The sequence below is a fragment of the Bos javanicus genome, chromosome 18, assembly GCF_032452875.1.
Source record: "Bos javanicus breed banteng chromosome 18, ARS-OSU_banteng_1.0, whole genome shotgun sequence".
Lineage (NCBI taxonomy): Eukaryota > Metazoa > Chordata > Mammalia > Artiodactyla > Bovidae > Bos > Bos javanicus.
Genome location: NC_083885.1, coordinates 50,000,635 through 50,021,005, shown reverse-complemented (window position 1 = coordinate 50,021,005; position 20,371 = coordinate 50,000,635). Strand labels below are relative to the sequence as shown.

General features: G+C 48.8%; 1 protein-coding gene across 7 annotated transcripts in view; it reads right to left on the bottom strand.

Moving 5' to 3' along the window:
* The window catches only part of SPTBN4 (spectrin beta, non-erythrocytic 4), an 81,763-nt gene that overhangs the window by 12,186 nt on the left and 49,206 nt on the right, over positions 1-20,371 (bottom strand). For all 7 annotated transcript variants that reach the window (XM_061388282.1, XM_061388284.1, XM_061388283.1 and 4 more), the window contains 6 exons: positions 7,193-7,417; positions 6,193-6,282; positions 3,846-4,124; positions 3,613-3,743; positions 2,534-2,738; positions 1,142-1,522 (listed from right to left, as the gene is read on the bottom strand). In XM_061388282.1, the coding sequence (XP_061244266.1) occupies positions 1,142-1,522; positions 2,534-2,738; positions 3,613-3,743; positions 3,846-4,124; positions 6,193-6,282; positions 7,193-7,417 (1,311 nt within the window). The remainder of the gene's footprint in view (positions 1-1,141; positions 1,523-2,533; positions 2,739-3,612; positions 3,744-3,845; positions 4,125-6,192; positions 6,283-7,192; positions 7,418-20,371) is intronic.

Here is a 20,371-nt window from a genome sequence, read left to right as displayed (position 1 = left end):
CATTCCTAGCCACTGCCCGCTTTCTTTTTGACCTTCACACTCTCTGACTTCTTTTCGACCCACTACCATATTTCTCTCATGTCTGCTGCCTAATGTTTCTGTGACTGACCTGCGTTCTGACTTCTTTTGCACCTACCGTCAGGTTTCTTTCAGCCCACCGTCTGATTTCTAGTCTGAGAGCTCTATTTCTACTGGGGCTGCCACCTCGCTTTTTCAGGCCCACCTCTGTCTTGTTTCAGACCCATGCGATTTCTTTCAGGAAACCCTTCCTCACCCTGACATCTGTTAGACGTGCTGTCCAATTGTTTCAAGCCACTCCCTATCACCCAATTTCCTTCAGAATCGCTATTCAGTTACTAGCAGGTCTCCCATCCAAGTTCCACTAGCTCTGCTGTGTGAGTTAGAGTCACTGCTCACTCTCCATGGTTTCAGCCACTTGTCTTCTTTCAGAGGACCATCATATTTGTGTCAGATTCAATCTCTCTGCTTGACTTCTCATGGTCTTTCACATCATATATATAAAATAATTGTCCAATTTCTACCTTCCACTAGACCTACAACCCTATTTCCTTCAGTTCTGTGGCTTGCTTCCTGTGAGGCACACAGCTTCATTTTCATCTGGTTTCTCAGATCTACCTCTTAATTCCTATTAAACCCACCCCGATTCCTTTTAGCCCTGACTTCCATTCATGAGATCCAACCCCATCAAATTTCTCCAGGGAAAATCATGTGATTTCTATCAGAGACCTGCGGTCTAATCTCTATTTGCTTTGCAGCCAAATTTTCTCTCAACTTCCTTGCAATTCTTTTTAGACTCTCCATAGGGCTTTGGGTAAGATTCACTTTGCAGTTTTCAAGGGAACCCCTGCCCAACCTCCACTGGAAACACTCTGATTTCTATCAGGCATTCTATACTCCCTTTTTCCCCTGTCATTGTTTGATTCTGCACACCATGCAATCAGTCCATTTTCTACCTGCCCCATCATATAACTTCTCCCTGTTCTGTGGTCCGTTTTCTGTCTATTCCACTGTCTAATTTCAATGTGGTCTGCGGCCTGATTTTTGCCAGCACTGCTGCCCCTGTCCTTTGGCCATGCTGCCAGGCCCTCCCACCAGCCCCTCCTGGCCACCAGCCCCCAACCTGGGACACAAGGAGCTGCAGGTCATGTTCAAAGGCGCGCAGGGTCCTCTGCATGGAGCTGGCACTGGGTCTCGGCTCTGGCGGGGTGGTCAGGCGAGGCAGTCGCCTCCGCTTCTCCTCAATCTGTCCTTGGAGTTCTCGGGCATCACTGAAGAACTTATGCAGCTCCCGAGAGGCAGCCAGCAGTTGGGCCCGCGTGCCCATAAGCTCCAGCAGCTCAGCCCAGGCCTCATTCAGCCCGTCCTTCCACTCGGCCATGGTGGCCGCCGCCGTGTGGCCACACTCGATCAGCTCATCCACCATCTGGTTCACGGCCGCCAGCCGCTCCCGCCCTGCCGTGCCAGTCTCGCTGGCGAATTCTGAGAATTTCTCCTGTAGCACCTGCCACCAGGGAGTGGGGGGGTGGTGGTGTGCCATCATGGGCAAAGTGCCGTAGACACGAGCCCCCTCCAACCCACCATCTTGTGGCAGAATAACAACACTAATGGTGACCATCAGAACAAAATATAACATCCCACACTTACTGAGAACTCACTCTATAGCAATAATAGTAACAGTAATAATAACAATAATAATAAAATAAGGTAGCTCAGATGGTAAAGAATCTTCCTACAATGCAGGAGATCCAGGTTCAATCCCTGGGTCAGAGACTCCTTAGAGAAGGAGATGGCAATCCACTCCAGTATTCTTGCCTGGGAAATCCCATGGACGGAGGAGCCTGGCAGGCTACAGTCTATGGGGTCGTAAAAAGTCAGACCTGACTGAGCAAGTAACAAGACCCCAAGAATAGTAACTAACACTGTGTTAGGCTCTGTGGGTGTTCAGTACTGCCCTAAGTGCTTTTTTAGGGTCCCCAACCTCTGGAATCTAACGCCTAATGATCTGAGGTGGATCTGATGTAATAAAAATAAAGTACACGATAAATGTAATGCACTTGAAACATCCTGGGGCTTCCCTGGTGGCTCAGACGGTAAAGCGTCTACCTGCAATGCGGGAGACCCGGGTTCGATCCCTGGGTCGGGAAGATCCCCTGGAGAAGGCAATGGCAATCCACTCCAGCACTCTTGCCTGGAAAATCCCATGGACGGAGGAGCCTGATAGGCTACAGTCCATGGGGTCGCAAAGAGTCGGACACGACTGAGCGACTTCACTTTGAAACATCCTGAAAACATGCCCTCGTCCATGCAAAAGTTGTCTCTCATGAAACTGAACCCTGGTGCCAAAAAGGGTGGAGCCGCGGCTTTACATTATATTACTCCATCAGTGACTCAACAGAGCCATGAGGTGGTGCTATTATAATCGCCCTGTTATGGGTAGGGAAACTGAGGGCTGGAGAACCTTAGTAGCAGACACAGTGGTCCCTGGATCATGTTTATTCCTAACGCTGCTCACCGTGACATGCTCAAAGTCCTGGCCGAGCTCAGGAGAGCCGGCCACCACCTCCTTCTCTGCGATCCAGTGCTCAAGCTCGTCCACCTGGCGACTGAGCTGGTACAGCCAGTACTGCTGCTCCAGGCCCACCCGGCGTTCCTCGCCCAGCTCCTTGAGTGCCACGTATAGGCGGTCCACCTGAGACTGCCGCCGGCTGATCTGCTCGCTGAAGGGGGACAGGGAGGGGACAGGTAAGGGCAGGGATGGCACCCCCCCCAAAGACTTCCAGGACAGAGCTCTGAGCCCCTGCCACCCCCCTCAGAGCAGGGCTGTGTTTCCTCTGAACCTTCAGGCAGAACTGAGTCCCCAACCCGAGACTCCTTCATGCAGGACTCTGTTTTCTACAAGTCTTGAATGCAGCCAACTCAGCACTTGCATCTCAGGGCTCAAGGAAAATTCTGCTTCCCTAAGCTTAATAAGCTCATCATTCCCTCTTACCCCCTTGCGTGCGCCCAGCCTTCCAGGCTGCGGTCCCACACCTGGCCCTTCTAGCAACTTCGGTGGGACTCCAGACCCCTTACTTGGTTCCCCAGCCAACCCACCTGACCTCCAGTCAGGATCTCCAGGCTCAGAAGGACAGAGGTCGAGCCTTGTGCCTGTGTCCCGGATCTCACCCCTGGGCCAAGCCTCCTAGATGCGGCCCCTACACTTAACCTCAGAGAGGCCACATGACTAGCAGTCCAGGAGGTCTCAGGCCACACCCATTCACTGTGCTCCAGGCTTTTCTGAACTCCCAGAGGGGCCCAGACACTGGGTAGGAAGAGAACCCTTCCTGCCCTGAGCTCGCTCTTCTCCCCTCAGTCCTAGACAACTCCTCCCACACACTCAAATCCTAGTGCTCCTGGCCCGACCTGTTCAAACATCCTTGCACAGCGCTCCTCCATGCGGGGACCCCAACCACTTGCCAAAATCCTAAAGCACCAGCACGGGGCCAAGAGGGACCCACCCCTCCCACCCCAACGTCCAGTCCTGGCCCTGCCCCAATTTCCAACCGCAAAGCTCCAGATCCTGCCGGACCATTCCCTACTGGCCCCGCCCACCTGTCCGGGTGCCCCATCTCCAGCAGCGCCCGGCACTGGCGCGACAGCTGCGCGATGCTTTCCTCGTAGTTCTCGACGCCCTGCTCCAGCTGCAGGTGCTTCTTGAGCAGCTGCAGGGTGCTCTGTTCGTCCTGGGGACACACGGCGCCCGCGATGAGGCGGCAGCGGCCGACCCCGGGCTCCAGCGCACCGCCCCCGCGCCCCGGCCCCCCGCACCGCCAGCTCGGGCGCACCTTGCCCTTGTCCTCACTCATCATGAGCAGCTCCTGCTCGCCCAGCCACGCCTCCACCTCGGCCACGTCGAAGTAGTACTGTTCCACCTGGAAGGCGGCGTCGAGCACCTGCTGCCGCCGCTCGGCCGCCTCCCGCAGCCCGGCCCAGGCGCCCTGCAGCTGCTCCTGGCCGCGGCGCACGGCCTCAGCCTCTGGGCTGCGCAGCGACGCCAGGGCGCCCGCGCGCTCCAGCACCTCCTCCAGGCGCGGCCCGTGCGCCTGGATCTCCCGCCGCAGGCCCTGCGGGTGGGAGAGGAGAGGGGCGTTCAGAGGCTCGGCGCCTGCACGACTGGCACCGCCCAGCAGAGAGAGACAAACAGCCGCAGATCGCTGGCGACGAGCGGGATACTACATGTCGCGATTCCTCCTCACTCATCCTCCCATTGTTGCAGGTGGGAAAATAGGCCGCAGAGGTGAAGTGCGTTAGGAGAACAAGCAGCCAGTAAGGGCTGACAGGATCTGAACACAAGAAGCTGGATCCAGAGACTCTGCTTTCAAACAAGATCCCTGGTGATCCATGATGCCCGCCTAATGATCCCGACACAGGCCTCAACACAGGTTGGGGTAGAATTTACCTACAGTGCAGCGCACACATCTTAGGAATACAGCTGGACACATTTTACACATTGTTACACCTGTGTACTCAGATAGGGATACAGAATACTTCCAGAAGGTTCTCTCAACCAGCTCCGTACTTGCTGAGTTCTTTAGCTAACCTCTCCTTTGCCTCTGTTTCCTCAACTGGTAAATGGAGATATTAAATAATAACACGATAACAACAGTCAACACCCAGTCCTGCCAGGCACTTTGCTAAGTAAGGGCTTTGCATAATGTAGTCACTTTTTCTTTTTGCCACACTGTGTGGCATGTGGGACCTTAGTTCCCCAACCAGGGATGGAACCTGTGCCCCCTGCAGTGGAAGGGCAGTGTCCTGACCACTGGACCGCCAGGGAAGTCCCTGTAGCCGCTCATTTAGTCCTCACTCCAACTCCAGGAGCCAAGCATCATTCTCATTTTACAGATGGGGAAACTGAGGCACAGGGAGGTTGAAGAACTTGCCAAAGGCACATGGCTAGTGGTCACCACCTAATGTTTACCTTGTAGGGCTGCGGTGCCATGGCCTGCTGACAGCTGTGCCTGGCCTGCAGCAGGTGCTCAATCAACATTAGCTGCTATTATTTGTTTCACAGCCCCTGGGTATCTCGCAATCTCTCACACACGCAGCTCGAGCATCTCCAATTTTAAATATTAAAGGCGCTTGACTGATTTCCTCAACTGTGAAAACGATGGGCCAGTTTTGTTTGTTCCTAGCGTGGTCTACCACCAGCAGGATTTTCATCAAGATAGAAAAACAAAATCGTAGAAAACCCCCAGCCTCTTAAAGAACTTCACCTAGTAGAGCACGATCACGAATCTTTCCAAAATAATTTGTGTGCCCACCTCCCCGCCATTCTTCAGTGCCCTGTTCTCCCTAACTATATATATATATATATATTTATAAAAGGAGGTGATGACAATACCTACATCATAGGGTTATTGCAGAGATTAAATATCTGACATAACCCCCTAGGACAGTATTTGGTACATAGTAAGTCTTTAATCAATGTATTATTATTATTACTATTATATTATTATTTTCCAGCTGCACTGCATGCAGTATCTTAGTTCCCTGGCCAGGGATCAAACCCATGACCCCTGCAATGGAAGCATGGAGTCTTAACCATCAGACCACCAGAAAAGTCCCTGGAGTTCTTATTTGTCTGTTTTCTTTTTTCATGGCCCGATAGCCATTTTCCTTACTTCCAGTCACAGGACCCTGATTTTCTTTTGGGGAACCGCCTTGCCTCCATCTCAGCCCAGATAATTAAGGCTGATCTCACATGCAGGTTCCAAGGCTGACCCCTCAGCCCAGACCAGGCCATTCAGAGCAGTCTAAATCCCTGGCCATCACAGTTAGTTCAGAGTGGACATGTGACTCAAGTTGAGCTAAAAAGAGTTATGCCTGGGACTACTACTGAAATTACTGAGAGAGAGTCTCTTTAGTCTTCCTTGTAGGATGTAAACTTGAATCTGTTGAGAGTTCTTTTACCAGCAGGAGAGGCGAGCTGGTCTAGAAAAAAGCTAATAGGAAGAAAAAAAATGGAAATGAGAGATTCATGGCCTCTTGGAAGCACCTGGACACATCTGTATCTGCTGTTCACAGATCTCAATTATAAGAGCCTATAAATTCTCCTCTTCAGCTTTAACCACCTTGAGCGTTTTCTGTCATTTGTGTCCAAACCCACTCCCTTGTCCTGGCTCTGCTCACCTGGTTCTTTTTGATGTACTGCTGGACAGCCTGCAAACCACTGCCTCGCTCTGTCTGCATGGCCAGTGGCAGTCGCTCCTGGACCCATGCCTGGAAAGGAATCAGGGAACAGGTCAAGGGAAGGACACAGGGAGCAGGGCAAGGACCCCTCCATCTCAACTAAACTGAAAGCATCTAAGCCTCCATAGCAACCAAGGGCCTCCCTCAACTAAACGCCTGCTCACGTCTTCCACTTGCTCTCTGGACATGCTCTAACTGGCTCTCTGCATTTGAGTCAGGTTCCTGCTTACCTTTGGCCTTTGCATAGGCAGGTCGTGCTTCCTGGAAAATTCCCTTCCCAACCCGTCAGCAGGCTCAGCTCTTGTTTGATGTCTCAGCTTAGACATTCCCTCCTCCTGGGAAGTCTCTCTTGACTTCGAAACTTGGCCAATTGCCTCCTCTGGGCTCCCACAGTCCCCTAGCTTCCCCCATCACATTCCTAACCATCTTGAGCTGTCCCTGACTTAGGATAAGTCTGTTTTCCCCTTTGGAGGAACGGGATTTGCTGTGGTCACTCCTGTGACCCTAGCGTCATGTAAGAAAGGGCCCAGAACGATCAAGTGAATGAGCAAATTAGTGAATGACTGAATGAGGAACTGAATGGATGAGTGATACATGAAAAATAAATGCGTGAAGGAAGGAATAAAGGATGAGGGGATGAATAAATCAATGACTTCATGAATAAATCAACGAGTCAAAGTGTTAATGAAATGTGAGAGTGAATGAATGAATGAATAAATGAATAAGCGCGAGTAAATGAAAAACTTAAGGATCGAATGACGGAGTCTATCGGCGTATTAGTGGATAGGTCCCTCCGCCATCTCCACCTTTGAACCCTCCTAAGAGCCATGTCCCCGCCCCCACCCCAGTCTCCACCCCCTTTGCCCGCTGACCCCGCCCCATCTTCGCATGCTCCTCCTCTCATCCGGGCCCCGCCCCAGATCCCCGCGCAGATCCTCACCAGCTCGTCCTCGAGGTCGTGCGCCACCTGGTGCAGCTCCTTGGAGGCGAGCAGCAGGCGGCGGCGCTCCTGCAGCGGCTCGAGCAGGCGCACCAGGCGCTCGCCCACCGCGTTCTGCCGCTCGCCCACCAGCTCCTTGCTCGCTGGCTCCAGGGGCAGCGCTGCCGTCTGCGCCTGCAACTCCCCCACCTCGCGGTACCACTCCTCCACCTGCGACTCCATCGACTGAAGGGAGAAGGGCAGGGTCAGCAGGCCCCGGCCTCCCTCCCGATCCCGCTGTGTCTCCCAAGTTCCTTTATGATGACAGCCAACCTCCTGGTCGAGGCTTACTATTCCACTCTCCCCTTGCTCAGTTCCTTCCAGAAGCGCTGTCCTCCTCTCTGATCCCTGCAACCCACTAAGCTAGTTCCCGACTCAAGGCCTCTTCTATTCCTATTTTCTCTGCCAGACATGCTCTTCCCTGTCAATCAGATTTCAGTTCAACTACTTATTCCCTTTTCAATGAGGCTTGCCTGAGTCCCTGGACTAAAGCAGCCCATCAGTTCTCACAAAAACCCTTCAAAGTTGGTGGTATCCCTGTTTTACAGAGGAGCAAACTGAGGCCCAGAGAAGTTAGGTAATTTGTCCAAAGAGTCAATCTTTTCAAATATCAAAAATAAATACAGGGACTTTCCTGGTGGTCCAGTGGCTAAGCCTCCAATCTCCCAATGCGGGGGGCCGGGGTTCAATCCCTGGTCAGGGAACTAGATCCCACATGCCGCAACTCAAGAGTTGACATGCCACAAATAAAGATCCCACATGTACAACTAACACCTGGAGAAACCAAATAAATAAATAAATAATTATTATAAATAAATATAAATAATTATAAATAAAAATAAATACAAGCTATAGTGATTTAAATGGTTGATGGCCCACAGGGAGAGACAGAAAGTACAAAAGCAGACCCAAATACACAGGAGAATTCATATAGTTTACAGATGCCATTTCCAGTCTCCAAGGAGATGGATTATTCAATGAATGGTCATGGGCCAAGTTGCTGACCAATTTCACTGGATTCCTTCCTCACTGTTTATGCTGAAAACAATTCCAGATGGATTAAAAACTTAAGTGGAATAAGTAAATCCATAAGGCATACCAAGAAAATCTGGGCAAAAGTTTTTACAATTTTGGGATGGAGAAAATATTTCCAAGCATATAAACCGTAAAGGGAAAGATTTATAAACTTGGCCACAAAGAATAGTTTTGTGTCAACCAAAGTTTCTAGATTTGAAGGCAAATGACAAACTGGAAAAACATTTAATATGTGTTAGAGCAAGGAACTAGTTTCTTTAACAGTAAAAGAATTCCCTTTTATCCTGCTCCCTTTGTCTCCTCGGCACTTAAACACCATCGGATAACCGTCTTTACTCATGAGGCTTTTGTTTTATTGGTCTGCTTCTAGACTATAAGCTTCATGAGGGCAGAGGCTGTGTCTCTCTTCACCTATGTATTTCCCTGTGTCTAGAACCATGTCTGGCATGTAACAGACCTTCTACTGTGGTTTGTCCAATGCACAAATGAATGACATCAGCAAAGAGAGATTGCCCGAAAGAGGAATGGGCAACAGATGTGAACAGGCAACACAAAGAAGAAAAAACGAGCACAGGAAATGATGCCCAATCTAACTAATCATTGGGATAATACATATGAAAACAAGGTATTCTTTTCTATTTATCAGATTGGCAAAATTTGGAAAGATGGATAATATCTAGTGTTGGCAAAAATATAGGGAGATGGGCACACTCAGCCTCTGTCAGTGGTGGTGTAAATTAGTAAGAGCCTTTTGGAAGGCAGTTTGGCAGGTATTATCAAAATGCAGTATGTGTCAAAATGCTTTGACCAGCACTTGCACTTCCAGGAATGTATTTAAAGAAACAGTGGCATGTATGCACAAAGATGTTCGTCCAAGGATTTTCATCATAGCAGAGATGTTTGTCCAGAGATCTCATCATGGGACTTCCCTGGTGGTCCAGTGGTTAAGAATCTACCTTGCAAGGCAGCAGAATGGTTCCGTCCCTGATTGGGGAACTAAGATCCCAAATGCAACTAAGTCCTCATGCCACGACTAGACAGCCCTTGAGCCGAAAGAAGAGATCCCACATGGTGTAACAAAGATCCCACGTGACACAATTAAGACCCAACACAGCCAAATAAATAAATAAAGATCTCATCAGAGCAGAGTTTTTAATGGAAAAAAAATGGAAAAACTAACCTCCATGTCCATCAAGAGTGAAATGATTAAACAAATCCACATCAATATGGAATAATACCCAAGACTTACTGTTAAGAGGGAAAAAAATTAGAACATACTTATGAATAGATATTTGTACTTATGAATAGATACTTGCAGTAAGTTGCACATGCATAAAACTTCCCTGGAATAAAGAAGAAATTAATCACAGATGGTACCTACTGGGGGCACGAGAATTTAGTGAATGGGGACAGGGATGAAGGTGAGATTTTTCACATAGGATTTTTTCATACAGTTTTTGATGTCTGAATCATTATATTTATTTATTCAAGAATTTCAATTAGGACTTCCCTGGTGGTCCAGTGGTTAAGAATCTGCCTGCCAATGTAGGGGACATGGGTTTGACTCCACATGCCAAGGGGCAATGAAGCCCATGCATCACAACTACTGAGCCATGTGCTGCAACTGCTGAAGCCGGAGCCCCTTAGAACCCATGCTCTGCAACAGGAATAGCACCCCGCCCCCTGCCCCGCTCACAGTAATGAAAATCCAGTGCAGCCAATAAATAAATTAATTAAGAAAGAATTGAAGCATGAAGAAAATAAAACCATTAATAATCCATATAGGTACCTCTATTAACAGATAAAGAGAGGTCTAGAAGGATGCATACCAAATAATAATTGAAGTTCTCTTTGGAGTGTGGGATCCGGAGGCATGTTGAAGGGAGACTTTATGTTTTACTAAAGATCTGTAAGATAACAGTAGCTTTTAACAAAAGAATATATTTATGTATTACTTGTGTGATTCTAAACAGATGGGGGAAATATAGAAAACAAAATAACAGGAATGAAATTAAGTGGTAACAGATTAAAGCAAAAGACTGCAACCCAAAGCTGGAATATTAAGAACAAAGTCAAGACTTTTGTTGCAAGGTTCTGAAGTGCAGAGCCCATTGCTTTTGCCTGCCCAAAATTGGTCCTTTCTTTCCTAGCACCTCAAATCCCACTCTCAGATCCTGAACTTCTTGTTGTGTAGTAGCTAACTCCAGCCCAACTCTTTGTGACCCCAAGGACTGTAGCCCTCCAGGCTCCTCTGTCCCATGGAATTTCCCAGGCAAGAATACTGGAGTGGTTTGCCATTTCCTTCTCCAGGGGATCTTCCCTACCCAGGGATCAAACCTGCATCTCTTATGTCTCTGGCACTGGCAGGCAGATTCTTTACTGCTGAGCCACCAGAGAAACTGAGCTTCTTAATCGGTCTTCTACTAAAACCTAGAGGGCCAAAGGGGGCCACGTGATCCAAACCTGGCCAATCAAAACACAGAAACCACTGTGGCCACTAGGATTGATCAAGGATGGTCTTATTACCTAAGCTGGGCCAATGAAAACTCTTTCAGCTTCCTGAGGGGCTGATAAAACCCATCAGTCCAAGAATGGCCATGTGACTCAGGCCTGGCCAAGAAGAACACTGAATCACCCTGGCCACAAGGATTGGGTAAGAGATGGCATGTGACCTAAGATCAGCTAATGAAAACTCTTCACACTTTTTCTGGAAAAGCATGTGAGCTGAAAAGGGGTGGTCTCCTTCTCAACCTGTTTCTAAAGCTGGAAGAACACAGGCCTGGGATAATAGAGACAATTTTGCCACCAAGAGAGAACAGGTTCCCCAATGATAAGGCCAACACAGAGGAAAGGAGGGTGCAGAAACAAAGAGAAACTCCAAAGGACAGAATTTGTGGGGCCCATCCAGCCATGCCCCAAGCTCCTACCCCAAGCTCCTACCCCTGGTTCTTCCAGCTATATGAGCCAACAACTTCCAGCTCCTTTTAGCCTAAGTCCTAGGAACTGCATCTCAAAGAGTCTCAGTTGATACAGTTCACAATCTGTAGGAGTCAGAAAAATGGTTAAGTGACAAATCAAAGTCATGTCCAATGGAAATTTTTTAGACACACGAGTGGTAGAAATCAAAGAAAAATGAAATAGTCATTCCCCAAAACTTTTTTATTAAGAAAATCATTGTAGTGATATGTAGAAAATAAAAACACATTAGAATTGAGGACACTTGCAAATATAGTCTGAAATACTAAGGTTGTAAGTTCCAGTTCCCCATGAAATGAAAACCCCTTCATCCCTCTAGAGCAAGTGGCCATGTGGCCTGAGATGGAATTATTCCAGGGACTGCCGTGTTTCTACTTCTAGAAAAATGCCAAGTATTTCAAACACCGATTTAATATGTAACCTTTCTTACAAACATGGCAAAGGATACAGAAGTACCTGGTCATTAAACATGTGAAAAGATGTTCAGGCTCCTTCAGTGTCTTGTCGTTTAGTCACTCAATCATGTCTGACTCTTTGCCACCCCAAGGACTATAGCCCACCAGGCTCCTCTGTCCATGGAGTTTTACAGGCAAGAATAGCGGAGTGGGTTGCCATTTCCTTCACCAGGGGATCTTCCCGACCCAGGGATTGAACCTGTGTCTCCTGCATTGGCAGGAGGATTCTTTACCACTGAGCCACCTAGGAAGTCCCCCTTTCAATGTTTAGGAAAATGCAAATTAACATAACACAAACCAATTATCTTTCGATTCTCAGGTTAGCAGAGATAAAAGGCTTGCTAACAGCTGTTGAAGGTGGCCATGTGGGGAGATGGATGGCTGTCACTCTGCAAGTGTGTCCACTGCCTTTTCAGGAGGATATTTGGTAATATTTATCAAAAAGTTTAGAGAATTCCCTGGAGGTCCAATGGTTAGGACTCTTTGTTTTCACTGTAGAGGGCATAGGTTGGGGAACTAAGATTTCGTAAGCTGCGTGGCCAAAAAAAAAGGGAAAGAAGCAAAGAAATAAGGGGAAAAGTTTAATGCATAAGTCTTCTGGTACCATAATTTTACTTTGAGAATTATTTTCTAATATATATTTCTTATAATACACATATAAATATACATATATAAGAAAAGAATATATATTTATATACATATATAATATAAACGTGTATATTTAAAACCATCCATCTCCCCACATGGCCACCATCATTAGGTATTTGCAAGCTTTTTATCTCCGCTAATCTGAGAAGTGAGAGATACTGTATTGTAGTAATTTTAATTTGCATTTTCCTAAACACTGAAGGGGGGCTGCCCAGGTGGTTCAGTGGTAAATATATACATCTTTATCTGGCTGTGCTGTGTCTTACTTGCAGCATGCAAGATCTTTACTTTTGGCATGTAGGATCTCTAGTTGTGGCATGCAAGATCTAGCTCCCTGAGCAGGGACTGAACCCAGGCGCCCTGCATTGGGAGCATGGAGTCTTAGCCACTGGACCACCAGGGAAGTCCTGAGGATTAATTCTAAAATATTTGTACACAGGCTTAAATACACACAGACAGGGATGTCTGTTGTGACATTATTTATACTAGCAGAAGTTCAGACATGGCCTTAAAGGTTTCTCAACAGAAGGCTGGTCAATGACATTGTCAAAGTATCCCCTGGTATATCATGCAACAGTTTAAAAGGACTGGGTATGTCCTACAAGGAGGGATGCCTAGGGTGTTCGGCCAAGGGAAAAGGCAAGCTTCACTGTGGTACACATATCATGTGTACGTGTGGAGGTATGCATGGAATATTTCTAGAAGTATAGAGAAGAAACAGTTGAGAGCACTTACACCCCTGGGGAGGGGGGACTTGCATGTGGAGGAGAAAGGTTTTTTACTTTTCACATCATACCCTTCCGTTTGAACTTCTTACCATAACAGCAATAATGGGTAACACACCGTGTTTGCTCTCAGCACTTGACAAGAATGAATTAAGTTAATCCTCACAACAGCCCATGAGGTCAGGGAAGATGGGGATGTTCATATTGCTCACAGCTGGAGCCCAGCTCCTGGCTCCATGCCGGGCACAAAGTAAGTCTCCATAAATGTGTGTTGCTTTTGTTTGTTGGATTGGTCACCATGTTCTTCTCCTTCTCTTGGTATTAAAGGTTAACATTAAAAAAAAATTAAACCAGCTTGAAATGTTACAACCAAAGGAACGACATGGATGACTCTTGAAAACTTTAAGTGCAAGAAGCCAGAAAACAAAGAGAGCCATATATTGCATGATTCCATTTATACGAACTGTCTAAAATGGGCAAATGTGTAGAGAGAGAAAGCAGACTAGTAGAGAGAGTGAGTAAGGATGGGGTTTCTCGTTGCGTGCTCAATCGCTTGGTCATGTCCAACTCTTTTGTGACACTATGGACTGTAGCCCACCAGGCTCCTCTGTCCCTGGGATTTCCCAAGCAAGAATACTGGAGTGGGTTGCCATTTCCTCCTCCAGGGGACCTTCCCGACCCAAGGATCCATCTCTTGAGTCTCCTGCGTTGGCAGGCAGATTTATACCACTGAGCCACCCGGGAAGCCCCGCAGGGTTTCTCCTCAAGGTGATGAAACTGTGTTGGAATTAATAGTGAGAGTTGCTCGACTTTGCAAATACACTAAAAACCACTGAACTATACACTTTTAAAAAGTGCATTTTGTGGTATGGAACATCTCCTTTTTAAAAAGACATTCAAATTCAAGGTAAAAACCAAACCAAATCAACAAAACACAGAGGCACCTATTTCCAAAAGAACCTCAGGTGCTTTGCCACCTGGTGACGCAAACCCAGATCCCCCATAACAACCTGATTGCTGCTCAGACCCACCTGCTGCCTTGAAAGTGAAAGTGACAGCCGCTCAGTCGTGTCTGACTCTTGGCGACCACATGGACTATACGGTCCATGGAATTCTCCAGGCCAGAATACTGGAGTGGGTAGTCTTTCCCTTCTCCAGGGGGTCTTCCCAACCCAGGGATCGAACCCAGGTCTCCCGGATTGCAGGCGGATTCTTCACCAGCTGAGCCAAAAGGGAAGCCCAAGAATGCTGGAGTGGGTAGCCTATCCCTTCTCCAATGGATCTTTCCGACTCAGGAATCAAACCCGAATCTCCTGCGTTACAGGCAGATTCTTTACCAACAGAGCTATCAGGGAAGCCCTACATGCCGCCTTCCCATACTCCAAATGGGGAAACTAAGACTCAGAGAAGATCAGTGCCTGGTCTAGAGTGAAAACTTCCAGGACCAGAATTTGAAGCCAGGACAAGGTAACCACAAAACCCTCATGGCTCTCGGTTACTCTCCTTCTCTGCAATCCGGGATGATGAGGTAGGTCCAGAAAGGTGGGGTTAGTCACCTCCAGTCACACAGTATTAGAATGTGGGTTCAAACCCTGGACGGTTTGAACCCGCAGGTGTGGCTCCTGACTCTGGGCCATGCTGAGCTAGATGAAGAAATGTGGGACAAAGACTGAAAAGGGGCAAAGAGGGTGTTTTCTTTCTTTTTTCAATTAATTTATTTTAATTGGAAGATAATTACTTTACAATATTGTGATGTTTTTTGCCAAACATCAACATGAATTAGCCACAGGTATACATATGTCTGTCCGCCCCCCCCCACCCTAAACCCCCCTCCCACCTCCCTCCCCACCCTATCCCTCTTGGTTAAAGAGGGTGTTTCCTTGGCCAGAGTGTTTTCTGGCTCAGGGTTGGGTGGGTAAGGAGTCTCTGGGGACTCAGCCCAGCAGCTGCAAAGCTTCCAGTGCCTTTTCCCCTTGCTGGTCCCCCTCAGATGGCAGGAGACCAGCTCCCCCTTCCCTCCTGGAGCGAGAGCCCGAGGCTGAGCCAGACCAGCTGGCCTGGCCCCTGGGGACTGGGAAAGCAGGGGCTTGGGACTCCACCATATGGCCCCTCAGTTGGGAAGGACAGTTGGAGGAGGCCCCAAAGGAGGACTGGGGGGAGGGTGTCGTGTGGCCTTGACCTGGGAACCAGGGTTCCAGAAAGGCTGCTGCAGAGGCTGGGATGGATGGACACGGAAGGACGCGAGGAGGACGCAGGGAGGAGGAGAGGTCAAGGGAGAGGGGCAGAGAAGGGGAACGGAAGTGAAGAGAGAGCAAGATGGAGATGCAGAGAAAGACAGGTGAGAAAGAGACAGAGGAGAGGGGAAAAAACTAAGAGAAACGGAGACACGGAGGAACTGGGGGAGCAGGGCTGGGAGACAGGCCCAGAGCGAGGCAGAAAGGGGAGACAGAACTCACGTATCCACGCCCCTCGGACCCGGGGCCCCACCTCCCCCAGTCCAGCTGGGATCGGGTGCCCTGAGGGGTGGGGCAGCCGGGAAATGTGTCCCATTGGATCGCCCCCCTCCCTCCTGCACAAGCCCAGTGTCTGGGATCTCAGGCGGGCCCCAGCGGTCAGCAGGGGCCACGGGAGTTCCCTCCCCCAGGGGCAGCTCCTGAGGCCCAGCTGGACTCCGTCTGGGGGCCTCGGCCCACTGAGTCACTCCCCGCCTCGGGCGCCCTCTGCTGGAGAAAGGGCCCAGGAGTCCCGCGCTGGAGCCTGCTCATCGCCGTGTGACCCTCCCAGCCAGGCCCTCATCCCCGCCAGGTCTCAGTCTCTCCCTTAAACGATGGGGACCCCACATCACGCTCTCTAGGGTGTGTGGGGCTGAACCTGTCGCCCTGTGAACCCACCGCCCTGTGGAGGGTCAAGCCAAGTCCTCACTTGTCCAGGGCAGGGGGCCCCAAACCCTCCCTCTGAAACCTAAATGGCCAGAAAGGGAGACGGGTGTGCTCTCAAGGGCGTTAGTTGCCCCTTCTAATTGCAAATGCAAATCCCACAGTGAGAAATGCTTCCTATCCCCCAGACTGGGGAAAAATCTAGAAAATCTGACACCACCAAGTACTGACAAGTATGGTTGGGAAAAGGAGCTTTCATTTAATGCATCAAACGGCATCAGGACTTAGGCAAGCTATCTGTCACAACCGGGTGAACTGCAAATGCCTCTAACTTCTCACACTGTATCAATGTTTCATATAGTACGTCCCCATCCAAAGACATTATTTTTCAAACTGAATTTTCTTTTTTGGATGCACTGCCGGGCTTGTGAGGTCTTAGTTCACCAACCAGGGATTGAACCCAGGCCCTCGGCAATGAAAGCCTGGAATCCTAGCTCCTGGACTACCAGAAAGTAACCCCCACTCGACCCCTGCCAAATACATTTTTAAAAAGCTACATGGATGGGGGAGGGGGTAAATGCCAAAATGGACTATAATCAGAAACAAATGAAACAAGTATTTCATACAGTCAACATCATCTATGGAAGACAGAGAAATAACCCAACTTTCTAATACAGTACAGTAATGATGTACCCTTTGGTTGGAGACAATTAAAAATTTAAAACCTGTAAACAAGTATTGTCTCTTATATTTGCTGGGTCAGCAATTCTGAAACTACATCATTTTTTAATCTGTACATTGTTCACATGAAGTTGCTAATATTATTATGTCCATTTTACTGAAGAAGAAACTGATGCACAGAGAAATAACGCCAGATCACGCACTTAATAAATCACAGAGCTGGGCTTGACCCCAGGCAGCCAGGTCCCAGTATACATGACCTTGACCTTGGCATGTACTGCCTCTCATAGCCCTGTTGTCACCGAGTGGCTTAGTATTAGGGTCCTCTCCGTTGGACAGAAGAGGCATCAGAGGCTCAGACCAGAGGTCAAGCCACGCACCTAACATCACACACCTAGTGAGTGGCAGAGCTCTGACTCAAACCCATACCGCCGAGTGCCGAGTCTGTGCTTTTATCCACTGCAAGAAGCTGCTGGAAAGAGTTAGCCAACATTGCAAGACAATGAATAATCCTAGCTGTAGTTGTTACTGTGCTAGAGGTCTTGGTTTGCCCCTCCTGACCACAGTCTAAGCTTCTCCATCCTGCTCTGTGCCCTGGGTGGGTGGTGCCCTATAAGGATCACAGCAATTGGCTCCCCTGCCTTCTGGCTTCCAGCTGGGCTGGGCTTAGGACCAGATACGTAATTTGCAGGGCCCAGTGCAAAATTAAAATGCAGGTCCTTTGATTCACATGTTAAGAATTTCAAAATCAGTAGAGGTTAAGATTCTGTGCTTCCACTGCAAGGGGCGAGGCTTCGATTCCTGGTCGGGGAACTAAGATCTGACATGCCCTGCAGCATGGCCAAAAAAAAAAAAATGAATTTCAAAACTAAGGGGCGGGGGGTAGATGTATTATTTCCCAGCTCCTCCCTGCAGCAGCAGCCATTTTGTGTGTGTTTTTTATTTTTTTTGTAGTCATTCATATATATATATTATATATATAAAATTTTATGATTGATCTTTATTTTTGGCTGTGCCAGGTTTTCGCTGCTATATGGGCTTTTCTATAGTTGTGGTGAGCAGGGGCTATTCTCTAGGTGGGTGCATGGGCTTCAGTAGTTGCAGCTCCTGGGCTCCAGAGCACAGGCTCAACTGTGGCACACAGGCTGAGCTGCTCCTCGGCACGTGGAATCTTCCCGGATCAGGGATCGAACCTATGCCACCTGGGAAGCCCCTGTAGCCATTCTTGACTAAGGGCCCCTGCTCTTGTCTGGAGACTCCATGCCCCCTCTCCCTCCCCCCTAGAAGTGAAGGCTCCCTGCTGCTGGCCCCAGTGGAGGGTGCCTTCTGTTTCCGGTTGGGACCCCGACAGTCACAGATCCCTATCTGTTGGGAACTCACCACACCCTGGTGCACAACTTTCACTTGGGGCCCTGGGACGCCTGTGTTAAGGCAGAGATGGGATGACAGGCTCAGAGCAGGACTACACTTAGGCTGGGATTTGAACCCAGGCCTATCTGCCTCCCCTGCCCAAGCTTTCATCACTTGGCCCCTGGCTGCTTGTGCTTCTTGCTCTCTCTTCTGTCTGACCATCCAGGCCACCACTTGTCTCTGCTAGTACTCTGGGCGATCTCAGAGCAGACCTGGGGCCAGGCCATCGCCGCCTGCCCACTGTCTACCCAGCCAACACTGTGTGGACCTCAGATAGTGATGGATTTTTCAGAGACCAGTGAGGGGGTCACCTTCCCCCACTGTGGTCTGGGAGTATCAAGGGAGGAAGGCGACTGGGAACTAAATGTGGCCCTGAATGGCCACTTTGTGGCTGTGTGACTTTGGGAGAGCCACAGACCCTTCCTGTGCTGTGGTCTCCTCACATGTCCAGTGAGGATGGCCACAGCCCCTCCTTGTAGGGCTGCTGCAGAGGAGGGATGGGTTATCTGTGGCGGGCACAGAGCGCAGATCAGTGGTTCTCAAAGTGTGGTCTGGGGACTCTTGGGGATTCCCAAGATCTTTTCAAGGCGTCTGCAAGGTTTCAACTATTTTTTAAAAATATTTGGCTGCGCCAGGTCTTAGTCACGACACGTGGGATCTTCAGGCTTCATTACGGCACGCAGAATCTCTAATTGTGGCATGCAAACTCTTAGTTACAGCATGTGGGATCTAGTTCCCTGACCGGGGATGGAACCCATGCCCCCTACATTGGGAGCATGAAGTCTTAGCCACTGGACCACCAGGGAAGTCCCTAGGTTACAACTATTATTTTTTTTTAAATACTAAGGTGTTATTTGCCTCTCTCATTCTCTCCCAGGTGCACAGCAGGGTTCTGCAGGGACTGTAGGGCCTGTGCTATTGGAAGAGATGGAATGCAGAAGCAGTGAGAATCCAGTGCCTTTTTCATGGCATGCAAGATCTTAGTTCTCCACGCAGGGATCAAACCCACGCCCCCTGAAGTGGAAGCACAGAGCCACTGGACTGCCAGAGAAGTCCCTCCAGTGCTCTTTTAAGCCAGGCATGAAAGGAGGCTGTAACACTGAGAATGAAGCCACCCTTCTGCCTCCATTGTTTTGGAAATTATAGCTATTCTTCGAAAAAGAATGCTTTGGGGATAATATGTGATTGACCGATTCCTTACTGTTGTTTTAAAACAAACCGATCATTTAAATATGTCTCAGTTTTAGGGACTTAGCTCAGCTGGTAAAGAACCTGCCTGCAATGCAGGAGACCCTGATTTGATTCCTGGGTCAGGAAGATCTCCTGGAGAAGGGAACAGTTACCCACTCCAGTATTCTGGCCTGGAGAGTTCCATGGACAGAGGAGCCTGGCGGGCTACAGTCCATGGGGTCGCAAAGAGCTGGACATGACTGAGCGACTTTCACTTTCACTGGTGGTCCAGTAACTAAGATTCTGTGCTCCCAATGCAGGGGGCCCAGGTTCGATCCCTGTTTGGGGAACTAGATCCCATATGTTACAACTAAGAGCCTGCATGCCACAACTAAAGATGCTGCCTGCTGCAACTAACACCTGTACAGCCAAATAAATAAAAATATATTTTTAAAATGTCTCAGTTTTAATTTTTAATATAGTAAACATCAGGAGATATAATCCACACAAACCAGTTCTTTGGGATTCTCAGGGATTTGTAAGAGATCCTGGAGATTTGGAAGGGATCCTGGAGATGAGGCAGTTGAGAACCACTGGGGTAGAGAAAGCGGTAACGACCCTGGTATCTCATGCAGGTGTGTGTTTCTCTTTGCTCCTTTGCCCATCTCTCCAGAATGGGAGCCTCACGGGGGCTGCGATTTTCCGTCTGTTTTGCTTACTGCTATATTCTAGAAAAGTGCCTGGCGTGCTGACATAAGTGCTCAATACAGATTTGCTGCATAGATAACTGAATAAATACTCACCAGTGACATGGGTTTTTATTATCAGTCGACTTTTTTTTTTTTTTTTGCCAGACACCGTGTCAAGCACTCTAGATGCATAATTATGCAGGAGCAGTGAAGAGGTGAGGGACCTGGATTTGAATCCAGGCTCGGCCACTTGCTACCCTGGGCCATACGTTCACCCCCCAGAGCCTCAGGCATAGTTCCTAAGATGTATGGGCAGGAGTTGTCACACCTTGGGAGGTGAGACGGACTCAACACCCACATTCAAACCTTCAGTCAGCGCACCAGTCAGATACTGAGCATCCACTGGCTGCCGGGCCAGAAGCAGAGATAAAGCAGACGTGGTCTGTCTTCTAAGAGCCCCTGCTTTGTGATGGAG